At 46.0% G+C, this 16,261-nt stretch overlaps 1 protein-coding gene across 2 annotated transcripts; it reads right to left on the reverse strand.

Annotated features, from left to right (window-relative positions):
- Positions 1-468: 468 nt before the first annotated feature.
- Positions 469-16,261, reverse strand: IRAK2 (interleukin 1 receptor associated kinase 2). Of its 2 annotated transcripts, none has more exons than XM_065845951.2 (13): positions 15,841-16,261; positions 14,561-14,740; positions 11,725-11,898; positions 10,111-10,223; positions 8,510-8,704; positions 8,004-8,068; positions 7,534-7,648; positions 6,709-6,818; positions 6,150-6,345; positions 5,812-5,874; positions 4,567-4,767; positions 3,885-4,401; positions 469-3,564 (listed from the first exon to the last, which is right to left on the reverse strand). In XM_065845951.2, exons 1-13 carry the CDS (start codon positions 16,025-16,027, stop codon positions 3,449-3,451), a joined length of 2,232 nt encoding a protein of 743 aa, XP_065702023.1. In that variant the 5' UTR covers positions 16,028-16,261; the 3' UTR covers positions 469-3,448. The 2 variants fall into 2 exon arrangements, with proteins under 2 accessions (XP_065702023.1, XP_065702022.1); XM_065845950.2 differs by having other exon boundaries at positions 469-3,567.

Genomic DNA, 16,261 nt, shown 5'->3' on the forward strand with positions numbered 1-16,261 from the left:
ACAAAATACAAAACACACGTTTGATCGTGTGCAGGCTGGTGTGTGGGGATGAGCTTGCCTTCAATGAGAATTGTTCTTATTGACTTAGCAATGCATACTGTTTGCTTTTCTGCCGCTTTTTCCCTCTCTCGGCCTGTCAAACGCCCTCACAAACACAACAGCTTTACGAGACCATGCTGCCGTTGTTTCCTCTGAATGATGTTCTGCTGTAGGAATCGTGTCTCGAAATACCTATGTGAATGTTCAGGTAGATCGCTGTGTGTGGCTGGGTTGTTCCTCACCCTCGCTGTACCGGGGTGACTGAAGGTGCACTCCAGTCTTTCCATTTAGGAAAATTTACCATTTGCTTTAAAAAATGGCAGCAACTATGTAAGAAATAGCATCAGGAAACGTGATTCATCAGGTGTTAGGAAATGTATTTCTTATACCTCTGCCTGAAAAAAAAACCCACAACACGAACACAACCTAGCAAATGGTGGAAGCTGTATATTTTGTAGCATGGACACTTCATTATTAGATACAAAAATGTTTTAGTACAAAGGATAGATAAGGTGCCGTCAATAGTTACAGAAAAAAATGCTAGTTTGTTACATAGCAATTAGTAACCTCAAAAAACTGTGTAATGTAGCTATCTTCACACTCTACATATTTAAATGCCTTCTTAGTTTTGCTGGTAGACATGATGCTTCCATGTTTGTATTTATTCACATTATTAGAGTTGAACACACAAGAAAACATAGAATGTGTCAATAAATTGATAATTGTTACCACTAATCAACAATACAGGATGATGTTCAGCCTCTAGGTTTGAAAAGCGCCTTTGGGAGGTGCTAATCTCCAAACTAGTTTTACTTGCATAGTTCTTTAGTTGTATAACAATTATTTTAAAAATAATTCTGTGCCCTCATTATAATATTCATGGATGGAAAAAAAAAAGCAGAGTTGTTCTTAATTTATGGCAGAGCTACAATGTCTTCAGGATAAAGGATACTATAGATTGTGCATCGAAACAACAATAGATGTCAGTTATATCTCAATAATCCTTGTAATTATTCATTTTAGGGTGAAATTTTTCTCTAGGGATGCCTCAAAGGAAAAAAAAATCAGCTATTTAGCAGTGAATGAGGACCAGATTAACATGTTTGTACTAATAATTACTAATTATTGTGTGCAAAGAGACTTGGAGCTGCTGCCCTACTATCACAAATTTACCTAATAGGGCAGACTGAGACACATTTTTCCGTGCCATAAATCATGCAAAAGCAGGTTTGTTTTTTTTAATCACAAAGGTATTAGTAATTGATAATGTATAAATTTGCCAAGTCGAGATTTAACATACGTTCTACTGACTAGGCAAGATATGTAACAGAGTACCATATTGCAAGACTACAGTGTCTTATGTATGTTACGGTATATGTTTCTGTAACTAACATGGAACAAAGCAAAGGATAACAATTTGATTTTGTGACTAGGGGAGAACAAAACCTTTAAAGCGTTTTTATGAAACAGAGCTGTGTCTAAATTATGTTTCTCAATTTTAAAGACTTGTGTTCTCCATTTAGCTGTGGGCTGAGTCTATGTGCATTTCTTCCTGGAGGGGACCCAAGGTATTTACCATGGATCTCCCAAAAATACATCCATGGAAAACAATGAATATTAAATTTTCAACACCATAAAGTATCTCAATTAAATCTCATGTAGAATTAAGCAATTATTGAACAATCTGAATATACTCAATGTTTGTTGTGTTAGTACCAGTGTTTTCTTGGTTTGATTCTGGTAAAGTAAACTCACGGACACTGACAAATATATAGGCAGTATCCAAGGCACTTACAATTAAGGAATTTTACCAGGTTTTAGTGTAGAAATAAATTTGATAAATGTACAGATGATTCTAATACTCAAGTCTTTAGTTAAAATACTTTTACTTGTTCATAAGAGTACCTACGATGAACGAGGTGCTGTGCAAATATAGAAGAGATGAAGCTTTACTCAACCTTTGCATAAAGCTAGGAAAAATATACCCCTACACAATTCCAATGAAAAGAGTTGCATGTAAATTTGTATTTAAAAAACCATTTCCTGAAGTCCCTTGTGAATTCAGGCGTTTCTGTACAGCAGGGCCCATGTCTTTGCTGAGGAGGCAGCAGTCACCCGTCTGGGAGCTGAGCCAAACGTTCTGCTGGTTCTTTTTGTTGATAATAAACCCGTATTTGCTCAGACTGCAGGAGAGTGCACTATGCTAACAGTATCACAAATAATAAATAGTCACAACAATAGCAGTGACACTTGCTTAGGGGGGCTTTCACTTGATAATAAATATGCCAGCATACAAGTTTCTGTTTTTGCTTTGAGGATCGCTCCCCGAGGCTGACCCCGAGGCTGACCCCGAGGCTGACCCCGAGGCTGACCCCGAGGCTGCTAGGGCTGGCTCAGCCGGGAGACACCAACCCGTTCCGCTCTGACAGCACGTGGTGAGCGTGGCTCCATGAACGGCTCCACTTGGTAGCTCATCTTTCGCTGATTCTTTAACCCGTTGTCAAAATAAATGTAATAAATCGGATTTCAAGTGACCTATGATAAAATTAAAGATATTTTAAATTAAATTTTTGTCCCTAATCCAAAATATACAACAGTTACCATGTAAAACACAATGAGAAACCTTAACAACATGTAAAGGACACTTAGAAAAAAATAGCTTCCAAAAATACTCTTATGAAGAATTAAACACTGTCTTAGAGCTCTGACAGCAAAAGGTAAATATTAGACTCCAAGTGGTGTCATATGTACATACGGAGGAGAGCAGCTCATAGAGTAGACTTATGTGGCTGAAATTCTTTCTTTCCAGCACGTTCAGTCCATTCAGACTGAGATTGAGTCATGCAGAACACATCTGAGAACTTCCATAAGAATCCCCCTCTCTGGTAGAGCCGTGGGTTGGACCAACATTCAGTGGGCTGGGATAGATTCATTTGAAAACCGAAACCTCCTCCAGGCTCTGGAGATTTCTGCCTGCTCGTGCACAATGGAAAATGAACCACGAAGGGTGTTGCTCCCAGACCGCGGATCAGCACTTGCCCTGTAACTGCTGGGACTGTGGTTTGAAGAAGACATCCGTTCCGTGTAAATGCTTTCTGAAATACACTGCAAAGGGATCAGAAATGATTTTGGCCGTTGCTTGTGTTTGCCATATCTTGTCACGTTGCAGATGAAAAGGAAGAAGGCGTTTCTGTTTACAGAGCAGCATTGTGCTTTGATCTGCTTTGGAACAGAGATCTTCTGTTTCTTCTCAGTGTCATCACTTCTGCTTTCTTCAGTCAGGGGTAATGTTTCTGATCCAAATCTGCTACTTAACCCTACATGAAAGGTATGCTTTTACCATCTTTTAATGAAGAGAAAGTCCTTATTTCTTCTTCTGAGCTGGCCACTGCTAATAAATCCATCCAATTTATGATTCAAAAAGTTCAGAACTGTTTAATTTGTCTTCTTCATACAGCAAAATATTTTCCATGAGCTTCTTTTTTTTATCATTTATCTTTATTTTCCAAGATGTCTCTCTGGCTACTGCTGAAAAACAAAAAAGCCCAAATATTGAGAAAAAAAATCCGTCTATTGTCGAAGGAATAGACAACTTTAAAATCAAAACCAAGCAAAACATTACAACAAAACCACAACAACAACAAAAAAGACTGTAAAAAATATGCTAGAAAACCAGAAAACATTTTGTAGATTTATTGGTAAAATCATGACCAAGAAGAAAAGATTTACTGGAATGTGTTTAGAAGTAGGAAAAAGAACCTAAGCAACTCTGGAGAAGACAGGGATTAGTCCCTGCTGCGCTTTTCAATGTTCTGCGTGTGCCCTGCAGGTTTATCCAGACTTACCTTGTGAGGAGCACGAAGAGACAAGCTGTGCGCTGGTTTGCTGCAAGGTGCTCTGTGCAGCAGCCGCCGCTGCCAAGACTTCCTCACGTTTGGCACATGCCGCGTTCCTTTCCTGGAGTCCGTTTGCAGGTTTCTCCTGCTTGATCCTGTAATCGGAGGCTGCCGTGTTGCCGGAATTGTTACAGCTGCTGCCAGGTAGCTCATCTGTAGATCTGTCTGAAGGGTTCCAGATAAAGCTGGTTGACTCATCGGACTCACAAGGGACCCTGGAGAGCTGTCCGCAGTCCGTGTGGGGTGCCGGGGCCCCCAGCAGCGCCGTGTGCGGGGCGGCACCGCTCGGCACCGCTGCCTGCGCGCTGGCCCCTCTGCTCTCCCCTGCAGAAGGCACGTCTGTGCTGACACTGGCGGTCTCGTCATCAGTTTCTTCTGGAGTGTTCATGGAGAAACCAGAAATGCTGCTTCCACAGATGTAATGCTCTCTTAATTTATTTTCAGCCGTTTCCATAATTTCAAGCACCTATTTTTAACAACAAAATCTGTGAATGCAGAGTAATTCCCATAGACCTGCTTACACATGTTCTCCCATGTCAACACTCTCAAAAATAAGCAAGGTATGAAGGTTGTAGCTTTAGACCTTGCTGTCAAGAAGACTAAAACCTTGCTCATATATTTAAAATGTTACCTCTGCTATGCCTGAATTCTTCTTTCTCAGACAAAAGCAGATGGCCGAGGCAAAATCAATAGCAACCTCCTCCAGCAAGTGTCCTGCGTTCCTGTCTAGATATTTAGAGCATATTTCCTTGGCAGCCAGCTTTTCAACGCTTTTGACTTTGGAGTATGAGCTTTCTTTCGCTGTTTGAATTTCATCAGCAATCATATCTTTCTGTTCAAAGGAAAGAGATGCATTAGTGAATACAAAATTAACACATTTATTTCTATCTGAATCAGTCAGAATATGAGTCTTGCCCTATATTTGTTATTATTGCTCCTTAATGGCTGGTTTATAGACCTGAAAGCTTTAAGAATCTCCATTCATGAAACTGACAGAAATGTTTGTTTTCAGAGGAGAGCAAAGGCCAAAGGTTTTCTCTGCATGTGTCCAATGTCAAATTCACTACAGCAGACCCAGCTCATCAAGGCTTAGGCCCATTTATAAGAATAAAAAATAATCAGCACTGTATGTAGCAGCATTCTAGCACAGGACTTTTCAAACGTTTGTTAAAGGTGTCAGAAACCTCAGATCCTTTATTTTCTGAGCCCATTTGAACATCGCTGAATTGCTTGGAAACAGTAAGTGAGGGTACTGTTGTTTTCCCCTCAAAGGCTCCAACGGGGCCAGCACGGAAGGCGCACAGCCCGGCAGGCACTGCGAGGCTGCTGTGCCCAGGGTGGTGCTAATGGCCTGGCCGCTCTGGCTCCCTGTGAAACGAGTCTGTGTGGTTCTAGTCACAGCTTGGGCAAATCGGCCAGGGTGGAAATTCCAGCCACCAGCGCAATACGTACACGCCTGATAAACAGGATGATGAGCAAGTGCAGTTGCCGCCTGCCCAGGTTTCCCCATTTGGTTTGGCTCGTAACACCTCTTTCTGGCACATAGAAATATGCAGCAGCATTTCAGCACAAAGCCTTCTCTCTAAAATAAGCACGTGTTTAAACACCAGTTCTTCTGCAGTATCTGCTAATAGAATCGGGCCAGCACTCATGAACGTAGTAGATAAAACAGGAATATATAATATTCTGCTTCTACCTAAAGGCAGGTAGGCGTTTGATGTTAATGGAACCAGGATATGGCCTCTAAACATCCCTTCTTCAGGATGAGTACAGCAGACTGCAAATACCAAACTGTATTTATATCAAATGAAAATTCATTTTATGACAGCAACTCCGTTCACTTGTTTCGGTATTCATTAGTGCTGCTTTTTCTTACCAGATACATAGGGTGTCTTCCTTCGTCCAGTGCCTTAATCCCGGTCAATATCTCTGCTAAGACCTAGAAAGTATATTTGAAAGATAAATTCAGAATTAATTCAATTTTTTAAAATGCGGTTTGTAACTAAAGAAATGCTGAACTACCAGGGCATCTTGAAATGATAGTTTTACTTCAGAGAGCTTAACAGTGCCAGATCTAGGCAATCCTTGTGACACGTCAGATCTGCCTCAGAGCCACCTCTATACTTTATAGTTAGGTACAATTGCTCCTTACATCCAGTTTCCTGTGCAGGGGCACCAAAGACTGCAACAGCACATGGAGAAAAGGCAACGTACCACACCACAGCTGAATACATCAACTTTTGCTGTCAACTGCCCGTGTCTGACAAAATCTTCTGGCAGGTAGGTCAGAGAAGCCTGCAGGACTTTGGTTTTCATCACAGCACATTCTGATTTTTTATCAGCAGAATACAATCGCAGACCTGAATGTCCGAGCTTCGGTGTAAAGTTTTCATCCAGCAAGACATTCGAGCTGTGATACAGAAAGACAAATAACAACATTGGTCAAGTAATTACTTTAAGTTGAGGTAAAGAATTACAGACTTGCACCTTTAAAATTAAGTGCTGAAAGTTTCCAGCATTTGGCCTGCTGTGTGTGAATGAAAGGATAAAGACTGGTAGAAGGGGAGAGGGGGAAGGACAAGCACTCAAAAATGACTTTGAAAGAATACACTGCCATCATTTAGAGGAGAGAAAGATTAAACATTAAAAAGGAAAACACCCCATAGAGCAAGAGACAGCAGAAAGATACTGCAAATGGATTTCAAAAGTGCATAAGCTTTCAGGCATTATTGTTAAAGAAATCCTGGAATTAACAGGTAACCAAACTCCTTACCTTTTGATATTCCCGTGAAGAATTCCAAAATTATGCAAATACTCTACAGCTCGGATGAGACCTATGGCAATGCTCACTCGCATCTCCCAAGTCAGCGGAGCAGAGTCATCCTGCAAAGAAGGCATTTGATAAAATAAAAAGCTGTAAGGCATTGGTAGATTTGAAAACCAAAAGCTTAGTTTTAGTCCCAATCTAAACTCCTCCTGACCTAAATATAAAGTTTGGTCCAAGGCAGAAGCTGATGATTTCTAGGCCAAGGAAGGAACCTCTAATATACTGTGCTGAACACTTTTCCTGCCAGGACACAGTGAGATACGGATCCCACAAGGACCACGCTTGTCCACATCACCACGTACTGGCAGTCACTGAGGCCTCACGTTGCGTTTGCTCATTGCTTTTCTGATGTTTCTCTGCCCTGCTATCTCCTCCACAAATGCTCTTGCAGTCGGCATCAGCATCTCAAACTGCTCCCTCCTGAGCCCTCGTAAATCTTCATAGCACATTATGCCAATGAATATGATGATGGATTCTACAGAAACATATTCCCAAGTCCCATTAAATATTACGAGTAGACACACTTTGCAGATTCCTTTTTACTTTAAAAAACTAAGGGCTGCACAGCAGAAACTTCCTGTTGACTTGATCTGCTTTGCAGTAGGAAAACTGGAGGAGAGCTGCAGCCTTTCTGCTACTTGCAGTCAAGAGATTTGGGCACTTCTTTTTTTACTGTTTCTCAGAATTCAAAGAGATAAAGTTGCTTTTCATCCAGTAACAGGATGGGACTTGTAATCACAGATAGATAATAGACCCAGATTATTTGCTTACCCGACACTGAAGTTTGTTTTGCAGTGATCCATTAGGTAGGTACGGATATATCAGACAGTGCAATCCAGTTTCTACTGAGAAACCCAGCAGCTGCAAAATGTTGACATGACAGCACCTGCAGGCACAGATAACAAGGATTTGCAAATGGAAGAAGAGCAACACAGAAAAATACATTCCTGAGCTGGAATAAACTCCTCAATGCAAGGCACCTGAGCAGGACAGCAGGAGCAAGGAGAGGGGTGCTGAGCAGGCAGGGCATTCAGAGCTCCAGCAGACGCTGCTTCCCCAGCTCCGGGACAGGCAGAGCGGCTGCGTGTGCTCAGCAGGGACCCGCAGCATCCCAGGGGCACAGCCCCCGTCCCCAGCCAGCCCAGTGCCCGGCACACAGACACAGCCCTCCTGAACCGGACACACGGACAGCAGCCCACGGGCAGGATACGCACGGGCAGCATGGAAAGCCAACCGCTTACCGAAAGCAAATCTGTACTTCTGTGTGAAAGAATCTCTGGGTGGAATTTGGGCTTGTGCATTCCATCTGAAAAATGAAAACATGCGACGGAATGTCAACAGTAATGATTAAGATGTTGCATTTATACAGATGCTTTATTCTCTAGATGACAAGCTACTTTAGAAAATAAGCAAGTATCACTGATGGTAACTTTGTGTCAAAGGCAACAATTAATTGAAAAGTAGAACAAAAACCAGTGTAAAGATACCTCTGATCCAGTCATCACTGCAGGTAGCTACATTGTGAGCTGCTCCATGGATAGAGTTAATAAAACTACTCACATGAGTCCAGTCTCTCCGGTATGTGTTTGCTAAATCTAGGTGTACTCACTGTACCCCTTTTCCTTTTTGCCTCTCCTCTTGTGTAGCCATTCCGGTTCCTTGCCCAGACAATAGTAAACAACTGCTAATGCTCAAGAGATGCTAATAACATACCCCTCCAACGAAAAAGAAAAGGTGCAGTACTTGCCTCTTTCAGTCTTTTGATGACATACACTGTGTTGTTCCTCTGACCCTTGTAGACGTCCGCAAAAGTACCTTCACCAATCCTGCTCTTGTCGCTGAAGCCATTGGTGGCAGCGGTGACCTCCCCGTGGGTCCACAGGAGACTCCCGCTGGGGAGATCCGTCATTGTCTCCTGCTGAGGCGCAGAAGAGCTGCAAGGCTACACGTTTGTAGAAGAGACAAGTTTAGATCTCAGGAAAATTCATTTGCTTTTTCCTTCTTTCAGGTGTCATATTTTCTTTTCCATGATTTAAGCAATCACTGTGACTGTTGAAAGGAATTGCGAAAGGTACTGTGCAACCACTCATTAGGCTTTCCCTTTGTAATATCTCTCTTGATGATTTTGCTGATGTAAAGATTTTGCATACTAAAAGAGACTTGAACACAGTCACCAATTTGCATTTCCACCCTTCCCAGAAAACAGACTTAGTTTTGTTGAAAACTCCACATATTTATTTGGAGCGATGTCAGTTTAAGTTACAAAATACATTAATCTTTATGGCTTGGCCATATGTTAAGAAACAACTGGCTCAGAAAGTAGGGTCCCTCATGGTGTGTTTATGTTCTGGTAGGAACTTCACATCTACTTCTGAAGCATCTGGCATTGGTTGCACAATATTTTTTGCTCCCAGTGTGGCAAGTCCTAATGCCAACTGTTGTCACAGTTCCACCGTAACCTGCTCATGCAGCTTTCACAACCTTAATGTGCTCCAGACTTGAGACAACAAAACAACTCCCTCGAAACTCTGAAATTACTGCATTCTTTGTCACAATCTTCTCTTCTGGCTGGTGTTATTTTGGAAGAGTTTAAGGTCTTAAAACACAATATTTAAAACAAAACAAGACCTCAAACTAAATAAACCAAAGCAAACAGGCTGGGCCAGCCCCGTGATGAGAGCGGAGTGCACACATGGATCTGAGCAGCACTCTGGGAACCCTGAGACGGATCTGGCCAGACAATCATCTCAGAGACAAGAGAGCAACAGGAGACTGAAATCGTTAGGAGCAGGAGAAAACCTTGCCCAGTGAGGTGGTTGAGCACTGGGCTCGGAGCAGTGACGGAACCTCCATCCTTGGAGATTTTAAACTGCCAGCTACACAGGACTCTGGGCAGCCTGACATAAATTCGATACCAGCCCAGTTTGGAGCAGACACCACATTTCAGATATCAAATCAAACTAAAAGAAGTGTGCCGTCCTGCCTGGGCAGTGGTGTATATTGCGCTGTCCTACCATCACACCAGAAACGGTACCTCCTCTGTAAAACCTATTCAGGAAATTCCTTCCAAATTACTGCTGCTGTGGCCATGTTACCCATGCTGAGCTATGCACTATGCAAGAGTGTTAATTTTTTCCCTCAGTGGTCCTTCACTGGCAAACAAAGTGATGGAAATGGTAAGCAATCTAGCTGATGCGTTAGTATTACATTCAGTCCAAACAAATTGTAATCAAGCCCCACTTTTTCACTAGATCTGTATTTTATACAAGTAGAGGGATAAACTTGAATTGAAAAAAGCACAGAATCACATAAAGGCAGTTTTCATGACTGAATACTAAAGGGATTTACCTTCACACTTGATGAGACAGGAGGGTTTGACTGCAAGGATGTCAAAAGGTCTCTCGGGGGAGGTGGTGGAGAAGGGAGTGAATACAAGGCTCCTTCAGAAACAGCACCTGGAGCTGAAATAACAGTGTTGACAATACACACTATTTTTATCATCCTGCGACTAATTATGAAGGCCTGGGGTATTTTGTTGAATTTCCTAACCAGGGATAAACTGTGACGAGCTCTCAAAATGTGAAATCCTGTGTGAAGATGGGGAGCTATTTTCCCAGTTCCTCTTTGCAAGATGACTGCACAGATCTCCCCAGCCCTGCTGGGGACACAGGGCTGTCCTGGTGTGAGGACACAGAGCTGTCCTGGTGTGGGGACACAGAGCTGTCCTGGTGTGGGGACACAGGGCTGTCCTGGTGTGAGGACACAGAGCTGTCCTGGTGTGGGGACACAGGGCTGTCCTGGTGTGGGGACACAGGGCTGTCCTGGTGTGGGGACACAGGGCTGTCCTGGTGTGAGGACACAGAGCTGTCCTGGTGTGGGGACACAGGGCTGTCCTGGTGTGGGGACACAGGGCTGTCCTGGTGTGAGGACACAGAGCTGTCCTGGTGTGGGGACACAGGGCTGTCCTGGTGTGGGGACACAGGGCTGTCCTGGTGTGAGGACACAGGGCTGTCCTGGTGTGAGGACACAGAGCTGTCCTGGTGTGAGGACACAGGGCTGTCCTGGTGTGAGGACACAGGGCTGTCCTGGTGTGAGGACACAGAGCTGTCCTGGTGTGGGGACACAGGGCTGTCCTGGTGTGAGGACACAGGGCTGTCCTGGTGTGGGGACACAGGGCTGTCCTGGTGTGGGGACACAGAGCTGTCCTGGTGTGAGGACACAGAGCTGTCCTGGTGTGAGGACACAGAGCTGTCCTGGTGTGGGGACACAGAGCTGTCCTGGTGTGGGGACACAGGGCTGTCCTGGTGTGAGGACACAGGGCTGTCCTGGTGTGAGGACACAGAGCTGTCCTGGTGTGAGGACACAGAGCTGTCCTGGTGTGGGGACACAGGGCTGTCCTGGTGTGAGGACACAGAGCTGTCCTGGTGTGAGGACACAGAGCTGTCCTGGTGTGAGGACACAGAGCTGTCCTGGTGTGGGGACACAGAGCTGTCCTGGTGTGAGGACACAGGGCTGTCCTGGTGTGGGGACACAGGGCTGTCCTGGTGTGAGGACACAGGGCTGTCCTGGTGTGGGGACACGGCTGTCCTGGTGTGGGGACACAGGGCTGTCCTGGTGTGAGGACACAGGGCTGTCCCGGTGTGGGGACACAGGGCTGTCCTGGTGTGAGGACACAGGGCTGTCCTGGTGTGGGGACACGGCTGTCCTGGTGTGGGGACACAGGGCTGTCCTGGTGTGGGGACACGGCTGTCCTGGTGTGGGGACACAGGGCTGTCCTGGTGTGAGGACACAGGGCTGTCCTGGCTGGGGACACATTCTGCTGCTCAGATGCTCTCCTGGGGGTCCTGGGCTCGGCCCCCGGCCCGGGCAGAGGGCTCTGCTGGAAGCCGATGGGGGGCAGTCTCGCCCACACGGTCCTTTCAATGGCAAAGCAAATTCAGAACCTCTTGCTTTCCTTCCTACCTGCGGGTGACACTGTGGAATGTGAAGAGTCTGGGGATGGCATCACACTTGTCTCCTTTTCCCTCTCTCTCGGTTTGTTTTCCGGGGCAGTTACAGGGGTGTTCTCCTGCTTAGGCGGCGCTACCAGCTCTTCTTTCTCAGAGCTGCTAATGTTGATGTTGGAGGCCGATGTCCCTTTGAAAGAGAAGAAAGAGAAAACTTACCAGGGAAAATAGAGTCTGACTCTAATCAGTTATCAGGAAATAGTCCCAGCCAGGAAAAAAGGCTGTACATTAACATGAACATTAAAATGAACACTCAAGCAATTTATTGTTAAATTGCCTGAATGTTATTGGTATTTAAATTCAGACCATATCAATGACATTAACTACTATTAAAAATGAATAAGGGTCACCTATGAATGCAGGTTTGAATGAAAATTGGTCTTCCAACTGAAACTCAGAAAAATCACATAGGTTTCTTCATTATTGTCAGGATTCTGTAAAATCCCAAATTTTACAGATTTTAAAACAAGCTATCGAACGGTCTGCAGGACTTCAGGCAAAACTGATAGTCCCTCTGTTCTGCAGTTGTTTCCCCCTGTATGTTAACCTCGAAGTCTCTCAAATTTGAATCACTTCCCTCTTTTGACCTATTTTTCAGGGTTTTTCATGAATTTTGCAACTTCCTGCACATCAAACAGGTCACCACTGAAGCTGAAGAGCTCACATAAGGAAAAAAAGATGATTATGGACATGCAGAAGTGGGACTGGAGTAATACAAGAATTGATGAAGGGAGGTAGGACTCTGCTGGGAGTAACCTGCCAGCAGAACATCTGCCCCTGTGTGCGGCTGGTGCCCTCACAGCAGGACGAACAGAACGGTGCTGACGGAAGGACCACTTCATTTTCTGAAGCGCCCAACAGAACAAGCAATGGATTATCTGCGTCTGCCCAAGAGGAATCGCCACAGTAAGTATCTTAGATACAGATAAAAAAGCAGAAATTGAGGGTAAAGATTTCAAAGATTTGTCTAAACCTGAAAAGATCCTTCTAGAAATCACTTCTGCTTGTGAGTGAGCACACAGTGGAATGCCCGTGTTGGGTTAATTCCAGAAAAATCAAACTGCTTCCACATGGCAGAACAACAAAATAACCCACACTTCCTGCCACTTCCATGAATATGAAGGTTTGCTGTGGACCTCCGTACAAAAGAAGGTTTTTAGAAAGATCATTTCATGGTAGTTTTGCAAATTATTGCATTTGAATTGATCTGGGACAAAAATATTGGCCATCCAGAAACATGATTAAAAGTGAAGTTCCAAAAGTCTCACAGGTGTTTTTGAGGTAGCTGAAAACAAAAGGGCAAACCAGCGGGCAATCCCCGCCTGAGCCAGAGGCTGAACCCGGCTGCGTGTTGCACAAGCTACACCGGTATTTGCATTCCACTTAAAACCAGTCAGACAAACAGAAGGATGATTAATTTTTCTGTGCAGTGACTTTTGTTTGTATTGCTGTATATTTATTTTTGATGACAGTGTTGCTGGAGGCTGCTCGTGGATTGGAAGCCCGATTCTTTGCATTTTACGTAATCAGGGAGACAAATCTTACTTGGTTCTTGTGTAAGAATCTTGTGCGGGGCTTTCAAATTCTGCCTCTGAGGATCAGACCCAGAGCCGTGTTGGGGTGACCAGAGACCAGCCCTGGGGCTCCTGGGGGCTCTTCTGAGGCCCCCGCGCGGTGCTGTGCTCTGTGCCTGTGCTGGGCCAGCAACGGCCTGAAATCACGCGCAGGGCGTCTCTTGGCGTGATTCACCACCGCAACGGGCTGAACTAATGCAGCCTGAAATCTGCTCATGGTCAGAGAAGAGAAAAGAAGAGAAAACCCCCTGCCTTGGGTTGAAAGCAGCAGCATTTCAGTTGCTCTAACAAATGATTTTTCTAAGCTCTTTGAACTCAGCTTTTGCGAAAATGTCAGAATTAACCCAGGTGGGAAAGAAGAGGCGTCACACCTAACTGAACAAACCAGCCTTTTCCATGACAGATAGAAATTACAGGGAAAGTTGTTGCTGCTATTGTGGAGCAGTAGAAACATTCAGTAATTTTTCTATCTCAGTTGTTACGTTTCTCAGAAGGAGAATGTGGGTTTTTTTAATGAAATCATGATGTATAAAGTGGGATTACAGAAATGTCAATGGGTTCTGTAAAGGAATACACTGCAATAAGCAGCTGTAAACAAAGGTGGGCCCCAGGGTGCGCTCTGCCAGGGAAAGAACACAAGGGCTGGAGCTGATGGGAGGTAAGGTGTGGTAGGTTACACTGCCTTATCTGAGAACACCCAAAAACTGGGACCAGCTGTGTCCAACACCCAACAGGCACAGAGCAAAGCTGGGATCAGCTGTGTCCGACACCCAACAGGCACAGAGCAAAGGTCTCGAAGTCACAGTCCCTGTGACTAAAGTAAGCGTTGGACCACTGCCATACAAATGGAAACAGACCCGAGTTCACTTTCCTGTAGCTTTGTTTGCTGAGGAACGAGCAGTGGGAATTGTTACAGCATCCGAAGCTGAGCACTGAGGGTGAATTCAGCCACAAAGTGGATCTGCCGAATCAAAAGGCTGCGCAGGGGTGATGCCAAAATGGGCAAAACTGATTGCAGGCTTTTCTACTCTGAGTTTGTTGAAATTAGAGTATCAAGACAAAATTTCAGGGAAAAACAAGAGGGACCAGCGATTCCTCCTCTATGTCACCTCTTCGATCCCACCACAGATTTTATGTGACAGAGAGGAATGTTGGACCCGGGCCCTGGGGCTGCCAGCGGAGCCCGGGGCCGGCGCCGTGGGCAGGGCAGGTACTCACAGTCCAGGATGACCTGGGCCGCCCGGTAGAGCTGCAGCCCCTGCAGCAGCTCCAGCAGCTGCGGCACCGTCGCCAGCCTCACTCCCCACCACCACATCAGCTCCCGTGTGATGCTGATCCCCGTCTTCTCCAGGCACTTGATTTTCCGTAGCTCTGTTTGATCAGTTATCACGTAGGAGGCTGGTGGGAGACAACCGATATTTCTGTTTACGGATTACAAAACCAAACAAGCGCAAGCAGGGAAAGCTAAGGCATGGGCACACTTTGCTTTTTAGTTTGCACGCTTTCAAAAGGAAGGATCACAATCAATCAGCTATGTGGACACGGAGAAGATTCAGCTCCTAAAGTAAGATATTCCTTTTCTTCCTTCGACTGTTCTGAAACAAATGTTGTTCTATCAGAGACTCAAAAAAGAAAACCCAGTCACACTTTTCAACTTATTTTCCCCATAATTTTCCCTCTCCTTAATAATTTGTACCAAAATAAATTCAGACTAAACTGCTGGTGCGATTCTCCCAAAATAGGCAACAAAGTCAGTAGTGAGGCTGCGCTCCTGCCTGCTTTGCTAAATACCAATGTTATGGTGAGGCAAACAGTAACTGAGTCACCTGGGTGTTATTTACAGCCAGATAAACCTGTGGGTGAAACGCGGCTATTTTTAAGAGCGGGAGATACAGTGCTAAAGCTGACCCCATGATTTGTCCCGATTCCTGCGTGCGATCCAGGTTAGAATTGTTTGGACGGGAATGCGGAAAAAAAAGAATAAAAAACTCAGGGAGTACATTTTCTGTCCATATTAACTGGACACGGCAACAGGGGCAGTAGGTGTGAGAGAACACACATGGAGGAAAGAAAAGTAGACCATGTAAGCAGACGTGAGGAATGCTGTGAACACAGGCGAGCAGGCAGCAGAGGACGAAGCCAAACCGGGGGGAGCACGAAAGCTGGGGAGAGCGAGGGGAGGGAGCCCGGCTGCCCGGAGGGCCCCAGGAGCGCAGAACCCGGGATTCCACCTGCTCGTCAGCGGCTCCGCTGCGTCCCAAACCACAGCCATGCCGGAGCTCCCTGTCTGGAGAAGGGCCCTGCTGAGCGCCGTGGGACGGCTCGGCCAGAGGCCCTGCCCGGGATGGCTGCGTACCTTGGCTGAACCTCGTCCGAAACTCACCTAAACTTCACCTGAACCTCGTTCGAACCTCGCGCCCCTTGCCCACCTGTCCTGGCCACACTGCCACCATCTGCCCCATCACCACCCGCCGCCCCGGGGAGCGCCGTCTCCTCACCAAACCGCATCCAGTCGTAGTCGCTGAGGCAGTCCATCTTGCGGCAGAAATCCTCCAGCACCCAGGCCGGCATGCTGTGCACGTACAGCACCGGGGCCGAGGCCCTGCGAGGGGCCAGGGGCGGCTGCTGCAGGGTCATGGCCTCGCAGTCCCACTCCGGAGCGCCCTTTGTCCCCGCCGCGGCCATCAGCAGCGGCCACGCATGGTGCACACCAGGGCCGGGCTGCGGCTGCAGGCAGTGACGCTCGGCAGGCTCTGCCTCCTCCGCTTGCTGTGCTGGGCTGATTTTCTCCAAAAGCTTCCTCTTCTCGGAGGGGCCGGCCCTGGCAGCCCGTCCCCACCCCGGCCAGCTCGCCGCTGTGCTGCGGAAAGAGCCCCGCGATTCTTGGCAGGGTCAGACCACACTCCGCTCTTCCTGCTC

Source organism: Patagioenas fasciata, chromosome 10, assembly GCF_037038585.1.
Source record: "Patagioenas fasciata isolate bPatFas1 chromosome 10, bPatFas1.hap1, whole genome shotgun sequence".
In the NCBI taxonomy this organism is placed as follows: domain Eukaryota; kingdom Metazoa; phylum Chordata; class Aves; order Columbiformes; family Columbidae; genus Patagioenas; species Patagioenas fasciata.